We start from the raw sequence: 13,370 nt of genomic DNA, 5'->3' as shown, positions 1-13,370 counted from the left end.
TAATAGTTTGGGTAATACAGAGTATTATGTTATCTGCAGCAGTTATATAGCTTTTGCCAAGTTGTTTTACTTGGTTGCTATCATTTTTCAAAAAGAAATGCTACTGAGAATCAAACAAACGCTTGGAAAGGGAAATGTCTAGAGCCGGGGATCCCAAAATGTGGTACTTGTAATCATTGGTGGTAAGTGAGCTTGGTGTTCCATCACTCATTTCACAGCAATTTTTAAGAAGGCTGTACATGCACCAATGAAGTTTGGGAGCTGCTGGACTAGAGCATCACTGGGAGAGGTCTTATGCTGAGTATGATTGCTTATGGCATAAAGACTGTTTGAAATTGTATGCTATGACTGTGCAGGAAGCATAGAGAAGTTTATCTGCTTCCATTAGCATCTACAAATTCTTGAACATCTGAATTGTTCCAGGTGTTGAAGAGCGTGGTTAATCCAGGATGTATCCACTTGGGTACATAGTCAACTATTCATACAATGAGGTGTGTTCAAGCTAATTCAGTCCGATTTTGAGGAATCTTAGCTATGAATTCTCTCACCCTTGGTAGCAGAACCATGGATGGAGAGAGTGATGGAAGGAGGAAAGGCAGGGACAAATAAGGAGTCTTCCCTGCTTGAGTTTCAGCCTGGTTTTGTAGGGTCTGGAAAAGCTTTGAGCAACAACCTGTGAATTGGATCTGTTCTTCACTGTAGAAGTAGCTGTTCCATTATTGTCACTTCCCTTTGAGAAAGTAGGATGCCAACATCTCTTACTAGACAGCTGCTCAAGAATCTGTTTCTTGACTGAAAGAATCATGTCAGTTATCACACTGTATTGAATCTCTCAGCTGAGATGGGCGGGGGGTGGGGTGGGGAAGGAGGAATGTTATTGGTAAAGTTTTATAGTAGTAATTCTCACAGTAGCTGGAGTCTTCCAGTTTCGTAAACCGCAATCAATCTACCTTTAGTCCTGTATATGATGCAAACAGTGCACTGGTTGCCTTGCTGGTTGATCTTTCTCATGATGGATAACCAGATGTCCTTGCAGATTATTTTAGGTCTATCAGCATATTTTGATAAATTGAAGACAAAGTGTCATTGACATGCCTGCAGGAATGGATGGAGTTGCTAATTTGTGACTCCTATCTTTCCTGACTTGTTTATCCCAAAGATTCATTTGCAAGCTTCTTCAGGGTTCTAGTTTGTTGCCCCAGCTGCCCAATGAGAAGCTGGAGGCTTGTGGGGTGTCTGCTGCGTTTGGTGTGTGTGTGAGATACCCCTAGCTTTGTTTCAGTTTTATTGGACCAGGATGTGTATTTGAGTGATTCACTCAATGTCTAATCAAGATTAGGATTTAATATGACTGATATCCTAGCTCTCTGATATTCAACCTAGTTTACACTAACGTTATCCTTTTAGACTATGGGAAGCAGCCAAAAGAAAGGGCAGCAGTTCTTCAGTCTCCTTTGATTATGTGAGTGTGTGTCTGCTATTTGTCACTTAAATTCACAGCCTTGGTGTTTTAATAGTATATCCAGGTAGCAGATTTGTCACGACTTTTCTTTTTCTCCCATCCGCACATCATGAAGGCTGCAACATTTATATCCATTGTGGCCTTTGCTACAGTTAGCCATAATTATACCTTGAGATTGGATTACTGTAATGCACTCTACATGACATTATACCTGAAGACCATTCTAAAACTTCAGCTTGCACAGAATGTAATGACCCACTTAAATAGCAGTGCTTTTTCGGAGGTGGGGGAAGAGGGAGCACTTTATTCCTGTACTCTATGACCTGAATTGGCTTCCAGTTTTTCTGGGTATAATTCTAAGTGATAGTTTAGACGTATAAAACTCTAATTAGTTGAGTCCTGTGTACCTTAGAAACCATCTCTCATCATAAGATATGCACAGTTGAGATAAGCAGAGGCACTCAGGCTCAACAACCTCCTGGTTCAGCCAGGAAGAATCCGATGGCAGGGCATTTTCAGTAAGAGGGGACCCTCTACTTTGAAAGTGACCTTCATGACACATTGCAAGGCCTTTTTGATTTGCCAGGCTTTCAAGAACAGACTGCATTGTTGGGTGGGTTCTGTGAAGGTTAAGGAAATAGAAACTGTTGATCCTAATGTGGATAAAAAAGTTGCTGTTGTTCAGTTTACCTTGTAAGCTTTGTGTATGTTCTTTTAACTCTAATGTGACTAGGATCGGCATGTTTTATAATTCACAATGAATAAATAAAATGTTATTAAATTTGTTTTTTATCATGCACAGTAATAGTTCGGGTTGACTAGAGAGTTCTGCTTTGGTAAATGTTTGCCCTTGTTTGGACATTGAAGATGTGAAATGTCACGCAGTTTGTTAAACAGGCAGCTTCTCTAAAGGAAATTAGGATTGACACCAAACAACCTCTCTTGCCTTTGGTAGTACATATACATTATTGTTAAGAGTTAGAGTGTGTAAGGAAGCCATATGTTCTGGGCTTTGTCCTTTGGTCTTTATAGACACAAGATTTTCCTTTCACCCTTTAAAAACAAACAAAACAAACCCAAAAACTGTAACTACATGATTTGACATAACACACCTTTTATAGACTTGATGCTGGTGACCATTATTATTTTATATTTATAACACCCACAATGTACAAAGTACTGTCCATACATACGAAGACACAATCCCTGACCCAAAGAATGCAGTCAAAGGTCATTTGATGATTGTTTCTCTCTTCTTTTCTTTTTTTCCCCTCCCTTCAGATTTGTCACGGAACAGACTCTCGGAACTTCCTGCAGAAGTGTGTCACTTTGTTTCCCTTGAGAGCCTTAACTTGTACCAGAACTGCATTCGTTACATCCCAGAGGCCATCCTGAATCTACAGTCTTTAACATTTCTAAATATCAGGTACTATCACATTTAAATCTTGATTTTAATATCTATGTTATAGACTCTAGCAATCTTTTGAGCATTAGAAGGTAACACAAATATAGTGTATAACCTGTGTGTCTTGGTATTATAACATGCCATCAGATTCACCAGTCTGGACCAGTCTCTACCAATTACCTCAATGAGGAGACATCAGATAGTAATAATCTTAATTTTTGACACTTCTGGATTCATGTTAACTACCTGAAATCTACTTCTGCATGCTTGCTCCAAATCTTGGCAGCCACTGCTCCTTCTTTGTGATCTCAAACATATCCCATCTGGCCAGTATTTGAGGGCATAGGAAAGATAAATTGCCTACTTGTCCTCATTAACTAGTTTGGATTCCTTTTGCTGTCTCTCTCCAATTTATTTTTTCATACAGATCTGTAATGTGAAGGGATTTGTTTTTTGTTTTCTATTCTTTTCTATGGGATCTTTAAATGACAGCTCTTGAGGTTCTGGATGATAAATGAACATTTCTGGGTACTATAAGTAATGAAAGAAGAAGGATGATCTTGTAGACAAACCACGGGATTGGGACTCAGGAGATCTGAATTCTGTTCCCAGCCTTACCACAGCTTACTGTGTGATCTTGGGCAAGTCACTGCACCTTTGTGCCTCACTTTCCCCATCTATAAAATGGTGACATCTACCTCATAAGGGTATTGACTGATGAATGTTTGTAAAGTGCTTTGAGATTTTTCTGGTAGAAAGTTCTATAGACATGAAAGGGCATTTATTATTATTAGCACTAGTGATACTAACACCAGCACCTGTTTATTACACGTTCTTCTTTCTCCTATTGTTGTGTGAAAGACCCATGCAAATGGCTAACAGCCTGGCTATGCAGGGGAAATGGTAAAAATAACTGTACTCAAAGTGTTGTAAAATTCTCAAAGTAAATAAGCTGAAAATATACTAATTTTAGGTGTAGTAAGTTTTTTAAAAATATTTTCAGGCATAATTTGTAATTTTGAAATTGGCAGAGTCCCTTAAACTGGATTTGCTGGCTTTTCTTTGCAGCTGAGGTGATGTTAATAGTCATACTTAATTTCAAATTGTGATCTGCTAGGATGTGAGGGCACTTGTAGGTCTATAATAAAATATCCTTGCTTCATATTGATGACAGTTGGGTGTTGATAAATGATTGTCAGTTGTGCAATCGTGCTAGTTTTAAATAAAATAGCAAAAATCACCTGTGGCTAGATTTTTCTAATCCTTTGGGACTTTTTCCTATTGGCTTTAGTTAGTATGTAACTCTTATTATTTCCTTGAGCTTCTATGGTATAATCAAAAGTTCAAGCTTGGATGAGGAGTGGGTCAGGTAAAGAAATAGAAATGAACTGCAGCTGAAGTAGTGCAGACAGATTCCGACCCAAAATAAATACATCCGTTTCAGTGACTAAAGCCACGTGGAAAGACTTTGAATAAGGTAGCTACCTGAGTAGCTGGAGGCCTCTCTTTTTTTTTAATCACTACATTAAAGCAAGCAACTTTAGCTCCGTTTACACTGTTTATATCAAATCTTTGTGATCCTGTTTAGACTTAAGTTATCCAAGCAAAGGTCAATCAAGAGTGATTAAGCATTATTAGGAGAAATTGGCATCTTTGAGTTATATAATGTCAGAAAATGGATGTCTGAGTAGTTCTCCGTATGCGAAGACTTTTTATAAAAGATGTCTGTAAATGTAGGTATTTTACAGTACATCTTGAATGCAAAAAAAATAATTTCATGCTTGCTAGATTCCTAAAATAAAAGGAATGGACCAATGCTAGTAAAAATGCTGTTTTAAGAGATTGTTTTGAAAATAAGATGTCTCAGACTGACATGGAGGAGATGACTAGCAATTGTGCAAATTGCTCAGAATTTCTTTTTTTTAAAGCTAGTCGGCATATTGAACAAATTGCTGAAGTCAGAGGAAGTAAGCAGTGTAAATCTACTCAAGATAGAGTTGGACAGTCTCTTTTTGTGCGTGAATAAATAGAGAGCAAGGATAGAGCCAATAATTAAATATGTGAGGCTGAGAGAAGTAAATGTTTCTTGGGTTTGTAAATTGCACATTGAACAGATCAAGCATATTTCCTCTTTTAAAACTGGTGTAATTCAGAAGTAGTTTAAATTGAATTAGCAATGAAAGCATAATATTGCTTTTTTCCTTTTGATGAAAAATGTACTACGTTAGCTGTTTTTAACTTAAAAAATACTTAACTTTAAAATTAGTGGCCATTGACCATGTTTTAACTACATTTTAAATTGTGAATACCCACCACATGTGCATTTCAGACTATAATCTATATTAACTTGTATATGCAATAAATTTTCTTGAATGCACAGTATTGATTGCACAGTATATTGTTTGTCTATGCACCTTAGGCATTGTATAGGAGCACTTTTTTGTATTTAAATCAGTGATGTAAAATACACATCCAGGATTTATTGTCTAAAAATATAGAATCTGGTGCTATCAATTTCACTCATTCTTATGGGTTTCCTTTCTTGCTTTGAAAAGCAAAACCTTGCTCTGTAAATAAGGGCCATTGCTCCTTGAATAACTAGCTAAAGATAGGAGGTTATTGATAGTAAGGTGAGGGGTATGCTGGGAAACTAATAACTGACAAAGACAACCCAAAACTTAGTTTAATTCCAACTGTATGGAATCTCCCTCTTGTGAAATAGAAGCCAGCATTCTTTGGACAAAATCTAGATATATTAGTTTAAAAGAGAGAAGACTGATTCGTCTGTTAGCCTTTTAAGTGTCAACACTTATTAGCTGTCAAGAAGTGTCCCAAGAAAGAGAAGTATTTAATTGCAACTTCTAAGCAAGTACAGGGAATTTTCCTTTGAGTACATTGCACTGGTAGATTTTAAACAGTTTTTTACAAAACATAAATACATATGTCTATCTGTAATAAAACTTAATTTCCTGACCTGTAATATCACCATGTTGTATCCTATTATTGAAGTTCAACTGTATACTGCAACCTGCATTATTAAAACCAATGTTTTAAGAGGTATGCAGAACCCCTGTTCACAAACTAGTAATGATATTAGTTAAGAGAAAAAAAACATTTTGCATTACATCTGGTGTTACCCCTTTGCCAAGTAAGTTTTGCTTATCTTCCTTTTTTGCTTTATGGTGTGCATTGTAGGAATAGGATGTGAGTCAGAGATGGATTTCCTATTGCTGTGATCTCTAACAGGTGTATTTGAAATTATTATTCCTTGATGCCAGCTGACATTAGTTCGTCTACTGCTCAGGAGTAGGATTTTGTAGTGGGAAATTTAGACTCCACACACTAGAAGAACAATGCCACATTTTGATAAACTTGAGTTTAGTATCTTGTTAAAACCTCCTTACGGTAACATTAACTTTTCCCTAGTTTTCCAGTCTGATTGCTTCCGTTTACAAATAAATCATAGCATTCTCGTTTTATAAACCAAACTCTTCCTGTGTGATTCATTCACTGAGGTTTCAGTCCAGTTACATGACCTAATGTTTGCTTTGATGGTTATAAATTGTGATGTGTCAAATACTGGATTGTAACATGTCCAAATTCATTGCAACAAGGATTTCTTAAATGCTTATCACCATGATAATTGGCCCTATTACAAATTAAATAATGAAAACACACACTTAACATTTCTACTGAGCAAATAATACGCTGTTTCTACCCTACGCTGTTCCCCACATGCTAATCCGCAGTAAAAAAATAAGAAAATGGTGTCTGCATGATGCCTAAATATGGCCAGACTCTGAAAGAGGAAGGAAGCTGCAGAGCCTAAAAGCCTCCTACAGAAATGCCCTATCCCCCCATCCCCACGAGTAGTAGCAGATTCAGAGCTTCTGTTTACAACACATCTCGGTAAAGCAAAGGATAAGGAAGATGTGTAAAGAAGAGACTGCAAGATACCAGCCCACTTGTAAATGTGTCTCGAAACTGACTTGATTCTCTTACATCCTGTCAAAATAGAGTACATGATTTTGAGATTCTCTTATGTTGTGTTAAAATTGGTAAATGGTCTCTTCCCACATTCTGACTTTTTTTTTTTCCCTACCCGAAAGTCGAAACCAGCTTTCAACATTGCCAGTACACATGTGTAGTCTACCGTTGAAAGTTTTGATAGCAAGTAATAATAAGTTGGTCTCACTACCTGAAGAAATTGGACAGCTCAGACACCTGACAGAGCTTGTGAGTATATACTTATTGTTAATGATTGCTGTTCAGTCCTTAGTTTATAAATGATTTGCTCTAGTGGATTTAAATTTCATTGAGATGAAATAACTTTATTGACCGAGGGAGGAAGGATGGTCCAATGATTAGGATACTAGCCCAGGACTCATGAGATCAGGTTCAATTCCTTGATGTGTCACAGACTTCCTGACTTTGGGCAAGTCTCTCTGTGCCTCAGTTCCCCATCTGTAACATGGGGATAATAGTACTGCCCTACCTCACTAGGGTGTTATGAGTAAATACAGTTTAAAGATTGTGAGGTGCTCAGATACAACAGTAATGGGGTCCAGATAAATACCTCAGATAGAATCAGAATGGAACTTTGTTTAAACAAATACAGTGCTACTAAGACATCCACGTTAATTTATCATATATTCTGCGTTCCAGATAAAAGTTCCATGTGGGTGACTCCGGCTCCCTGCCATACACATATTATCCTATAATTAGAGTGTACAGTACTGTATTAGCTAGAGTCTGATGTCCCAGGATCTCTCCATAGCTGGTAGAGGCAGTTGCAAGTGGTGATATATATGACATTATTGTTCATAGAGTGTAAGGCCAGAAGGGACCAATAGATCATCTGGTCTGCCCTGTTATGTATCACAGACCATTGATTTTTGCCCAGTTACCCCTGTGTTGAGCCCAGTAACTTGGGTTAGACTAAAGCATTTCAGTCTTCAGGAGACTAACTGTTGTGTGCCACAGGCAGAGAACAGGAGAGAGTGAGGTGCCACCAATGCCTCTGCAGTCTCAGGGAATTGGTTAGGTGGGATATGCCCAAACGATCCTAGTAGGTGATCTGTGCTCCATGTTGCAGAGAGAGGCAAAAAAACCTCAAAGGTCCCTACTAATCTGACCAGGGAAAAATTCCTTCCCAACTCCAAATCTGGTGATCAGGTACCACCTCAGAGCACTGGTCCACCACCTCCGGCATCATATCTCCAGCTAAGGTCAATTCCTAATGCTTCACAGAGGGGTGGGGAAAAATATAGAATACAAATGGCCAATTGTTCATTGGGGAAAAAATTTCTTCCTGACCCCTGCAGCAACCGTCTGAAGCATGAGATTTGATTATAGTCATTATCTTAATGCAGAGCTGCAAGTGTTATGAGCATGTTGAGTGCAATGCAGAGCTGTTCTCTCCATGGCCCATCAAGGGGAGAGAATGAACAGGGGGATTCATAGACTCTAAGGCCAGAAGGGACCACCATGACCTTCCAGCCTGACACACCCCTCCCTCCCAGAAACTGGATTAAAGCATTTATTTTAGATAGATACCCAATATCATTGTAAAGACTCCAAGTGATGGTGAGTCCACCCCCACCCCTGGTAAGATGTTCCAGTGTTTAATTATCCTCATTGCTAGGAAATGGCATCTTATTTTAAGGTTGTGCTTGTCTAACTTCAGCTTCCAGCCATTGGATCTTGTTATGCCCTGGTCTGCAAGACTGAAAATCTCCCACTAGCAGATAACTTTTCTGTGTAAAAATACCTAGACACAGTGGTCAGGTCACCTCTCAGCCTTCTCTTTGATAAGCTGAATAGATTAACCCCCATAAGATTCACATCATAAGATTTATTTTTCAGTCCCAGAATGATTTTTGTCATCCCCTTTCAGACTCTCTCCATTATTTCCACATCCATCTTGAAGTGTGGACACCAGAACTGGACACAATATTCTAGTATTTGTAATGAATGCCTGAAAGCTCTAGCTAGAAATGTTGCTCTGATACATTGAAGTTCTACTTACTTCATTTTCCAACTGTCCTAGAGATGATCTGGGGTAGCTCACTCACTTCTTTAGCTTTAGCAGCCTTTGCCAAATTACAACAGTCAGACAAGGCTGTTGGATGTCGATTGTGAGGAACAGCCTAGCCCTCTGAGGTACACTTGACATGGAGATCAGTTTTCATGAACATGTCTATTGGATGAGCTTGACCTGACACCTTAGGCTTGAAATTGGAGTTTTATTTCTCCTAGCGTCCCCTGCCTCAGCAAGACTTATTTTAAGGCAGTCTTTATTTGCCTTGACGTCCTGATCTTAGGGAGTGATATTTTAGAGAGGTAGCCATGCCACCAACTACCCCTCCTGAGACATGTCGCCAGTTGGTCTGCAATGGCTTATTGAATATCTGCAGGACATTCCACTTATCTGCCATCCCGGGATATTCTTGGTGGGAATTGGTATAGGGAATCGTTCCTATACAGATAGCTAGCTTATTTTTTTTTCAAATACTTCAGCTTTTAATTTAGTTTTTCAGTGTGTTTATGAACTTGTGGATTTAAAAAACAACCTAGACAACTTGACATGTTAGAGACAATTGCAATAGAATCTTGATAAGTGTGTAACTCATATTTGGGAATGGCACAGAATTACAAAAGTACCTGTATTCTTTAATGGGAGAGACAAGGAAGGCAAGGTAATATCTTTTATTGGACCAGCTTCTGCTGGCAGAAGCGAAAAGTTTTCGAGCTTCACAGAGCTCTTTTTCATGCCTGGAGAAAGTAAGCAGAGTATCTGAGCTAAATACAAGGTGGGAGAGATTGTTAAACATAAGGGATTCACACATGCTCCTTTCAGTCCTACAAGCATATATTCTTTAATGATATACTCTGAGTATTCCTCGTGTGTGTGTACATTTGAGATTTTTTTTTTAAAGCTTGGCATTCAGTAAAAGACAAAAATAGTGAGAAGTGAAGTGCACTGGTAGAGCTAAGGGCTGCACCACGTAGCTCTACTAGGGCTTCTCACTTTGTTCCCTGGCTGCCTGCTGCATATGCCTGCTAATGCCCAGATGCATGTGAGGTTAATATCATTTTTGTGTGAGTTATTTAGTCTGGGCTGGCTTTTGTATTGGCAATTTAGTATATATTTTATCCTTTTGTATATTCTAAATGTTGTAACATTGCCTAGAGGTTATGAGGATAGGCCCTTGAAAATATCCAGATCAAGTACATGGCAGGTAGTGTGTTTCTCCAGGCTCTCCCGCTTCAGAGTCTGCGGAGGAATGGGAAATGGGCAATCTGTGGAGGAATGACAGAAATTTACGCTAACATGCTAGTTTGCTAACTTAATATACATGGAAATATCATTATAGCTTCACTTTTTCCATAATGTGTAACTTGTCTAAAGAGCTTTTATGATCTAGTGTCATTTTTCCTGGGTTCGTTCTTTTCTTTGCTCTGCTGTTGTTGGGAGACTGAAAAAAATATTTTGTGCCTCTGTTTCCCCATCTGTAAAATGGAGATAATTAATACTTTGTCATGATGCTGAAACTTAATGAATGTTAGTAAAGCACTCTGACAGTCTTAGGTGTCATAGAAGTGTTTATTTTTGACAAGTTTATAAATAAAACACTGCCTGTCAGAGTTAATGTACATACACCTACAAAACCAGGAGGCAGGAATTGCCTATTAGCAGTGGGATTTATTTAAACAGGCTGACAGTATCAAAACAGTGGCTCACTTTGTAGTTTTGTATTGCAGGATGTGAGCTGTAATGAAATACAGACAATACCTCCACAGATTGGCAGTCTGGAGTCTTTGCGTGACCTGAACATCAGGAGAAATCATTTGGTGCATTTACCTGAAGGTGAGATCAGCAGATAAAAGTCTGTCATATGTAACAACTTAGATTTTTGACACTTTTATTCTTTTTAAAGCTTGTTTTCCTAAGAGCTAGTAGTAAGCATACTCTTTATTATAGCTGCTAGATTGAATGTTTGTTTTCTATCTCCAGAGCTTGCAGAATTGCCTTTGATTCGATTCGATTTCTCCTGCAATAAAATCACAACAATTCCTGTTTGTTATCGGAACCTCAGGCATCTTCAGACAATCACACTAGATAACAACCCTCTACAGTCACCCCCGGCACAGGTGAATTAAAGTTTGGAATTAGAATCTGCTATTTTCACTAGAGGATGTAAAGTGAGATTAGAAACGGAATGGTTAAAACTTTCTTTTGTGAACAATAAGATTTTAAAGAACCTGTATTTCTCTAGAGACCTTAAAGAAACCCATGGCAGAAATACTCTTCCACTTCCCTTAATTTAGTTCTCCTACTGGTAGTAGGTATGTGGTTACTGCAGGAATTCCTTCGTTAGCCTTTTGAATAAAATTCTCATTGTACAGTATAAGTAAAAAAGTGGCTCTAGATCAGAGTAAGCTTTGGGGGAGAGGAAGAGCTATGAACAAAAAACATTTTTGAGCCATTCTACTGTTGAAGTAGTGAACTGGGAACCTAAAAGCGCAATGCATTTTCATTCATTTTACAGCAGCCTGCAGGCTAAATACAATGTGGTCAATGGCTGACTTCATCTTTAATATGTATGTATAGCCCTGGGGAATGACCTGCTTCCTCTGAATAAGAATGGGAAGTGCTGTGACCTATAGTTTCCATAGATTCTGCCTCCATATTAAAGATGAAGGGAGTTAGAATTGGCTTCGCTTGATTCAAATTAGGCCTGGCTCTTGGCGGCTAGGTTGGGCAAGGTTTGGATGCCTCTGCTGTAGTTCCAAGTTTTACCCCTTACAAATACATATAGCTCCTTGTTCACATAGACGACCACTGACATGATAAACCCTTATGAGCAAGCTTACAGAAAGGGCTCCAAACAGTCCAGATGTTTTTGGAAAAAGCTTCCAGTTTTTTATTATACATCTATTCTGTGACACTTCAATATGATGGTTTGTTTGTAATGGGAGAAGGTTCAAAAAATGGATGAAGAGCTGTAAGAATGTTATAAGTTCACAACAGCTAGTTAATGTCTGTACAGCGCTTTGATGAAATAAAGTGCTAAATATGTTTATGGATTTCCTTTTTTGTAGATATGCATAAAAGGAAAAATCCACATATTTAAATACCTGAACATAGAAGCATGCAAGATAGCTCCAGACTTGCCTGATTATGATAGGAGGCCCATGGGATTTGGCTCTTGGTAAGTTTGCGCATATTCTGTTTGATGTGGATTGGGGAAAACTTGTCTACTCTCTTGAATTCAGAAGAGGCAGAAACTAGATCCACTGATTGTTGGTTAGTGTACATTTCACCAGCGATTGTGGCCTTGAAGAACATTGTGGTGTGTGTCACACTGTGAACTGCTCTAGCAGGAGTCCAAGCAAGACAGTTTAGAAGGAAAAATGAAGTAATATCACAATTCAGCCAGTGCTAAAGGGCACACCCTCTCGAGGGGAAAAAAAAAGTTTAATGTCTTCAGGCTATGGTAGAAGGAAGTTCTATTTTTAAGACATTAATCTATGTTTTTACTTAATAAAATCTTAGGGTTTTCCCAATATCTACTATAGTCTAACATTGTTGTGATTTTTAATCTTTTGTACAGGATTGTATAATTGTTCTGCTGTAACTACAGGTATAAGTGCTGATCTCACCCCATTAGTAAACTGTTTTATTTTTGGCAGGCTTTCATTTGGCACAAATGTTTAATACAGTAACACAGGTATTAGAACGGTCAACCACATCAGCTTCTAACTTAAGATGTCTAGGGGAAAAGTAGGAGTACACTATATATTTATACTACACATTTAAGAGAAAAGCAAAGTAATGAGGTAGGAGACTAACTAGAAGAGAGAGAATATATTCTCAGTGATCATACAAACTAACACCGAGCCAGAGGGAATATATGTCTGTAACGGACACCATGGGCTGAACACGATTCATGAATAAAGCAAATAAGACTGTGCAGTTGTATCAAAGATCTATGAAGGAGAATTTACGCCAATAGGCAGCTCCTCATCAAGTCTGGAACCCACATTTGATAAGCCCCTTTCCAGATGGGGTCAACATGAACGCTTTCTGAAAGTCACTTGTCTCTTTAGAGTGTAATCTCTTTGGGACAGGGACCCACACCTAGCATAATCAGGTGCTATTTGAGACAAATAAAGTTGTGGCATATAAATCAGAGTATGTGATTCTAGCCTGTATGTGACCCAGGTGAGGCCGCATTTGGAATACTGTTTAGATTAAAATTATTTAGGTCTCCTGTTAGCTACATTTATAATGCTGTCTTAGTTTCTTATTATAATAAAGTGCATATTGCAAAAAAGAAGCTGATACAGGGATCTAAGGAGCATCTGTATTCAGAAAGGCTAAGGAAATTAGGGCCCCCTTATTGTGACATAAATTGCCCAGTCCAACCAACTGTATCTAAAGCTATTGATCTCCAGTGTAGTTTATTTCTTTTGAAAAGCATAAAATCAATAAATAGA

The 13,370-nt window shown here is 38.3% G+C and overlaps 1 protein-coding gene across 7 annotated transcripts in view; it reads left to right on the top strand.

Annotated features, from left to right (window-relative positions):
- LRCH3 (leucine rich repeats and calponin homology domain containing 3) overlaps positions 1-13,370 on the top strand; it is a 111,852-nt gene that overhangs the window by 45,141 nt on the left and 53,341 nt on the right. For all 7 annotated transcript variants that reach the window (XM_054040139.1, XM_054040135.1, XM_054040136.1 and 4 more), the window contains exons 2-6: positions 2,744-2,888; positions 6,977-7,103; positions 10,632-10,737; positions 10,885-11,021; positions 11,973-12,082. In XM_054040139.1, the coding sequence (XP_053896114.1) occupies positions 2,744-2,888; positions 6,977-7,103; positions 10,632-10,737; positions 10,885-11,021; positions 11,973-12,082 (625 nt within the window). The remainder of the gene's footprint in view (positions 1-2,743; positions 2,889-6,976; positions 7,104-10,631; positions 10,738-10,884; positions 11,022-11,972; positions 12,083-13,370) is intronic.

This window comes from Malaclemys terrapin, chromosome 9 (assembly GCF_027887155.1).
Source record: "Malaclemys terrapin pileata isolate rMalTer1 chromosome 9, rMalTer1.hap1, whole genome shotgun sequence".
In the NCBI taxonomy this organism is placed as follows: Eukaryota; Metazoa; Chordata; order Testudines; family Emydidae; genus Malaclemys; species Malaclemys terrapin.
The sequence above is the reverse complement of the archived record's forward strand: the minus strand, read 5'-3'. Positions and strand labels throughout refer to the sequence as shown.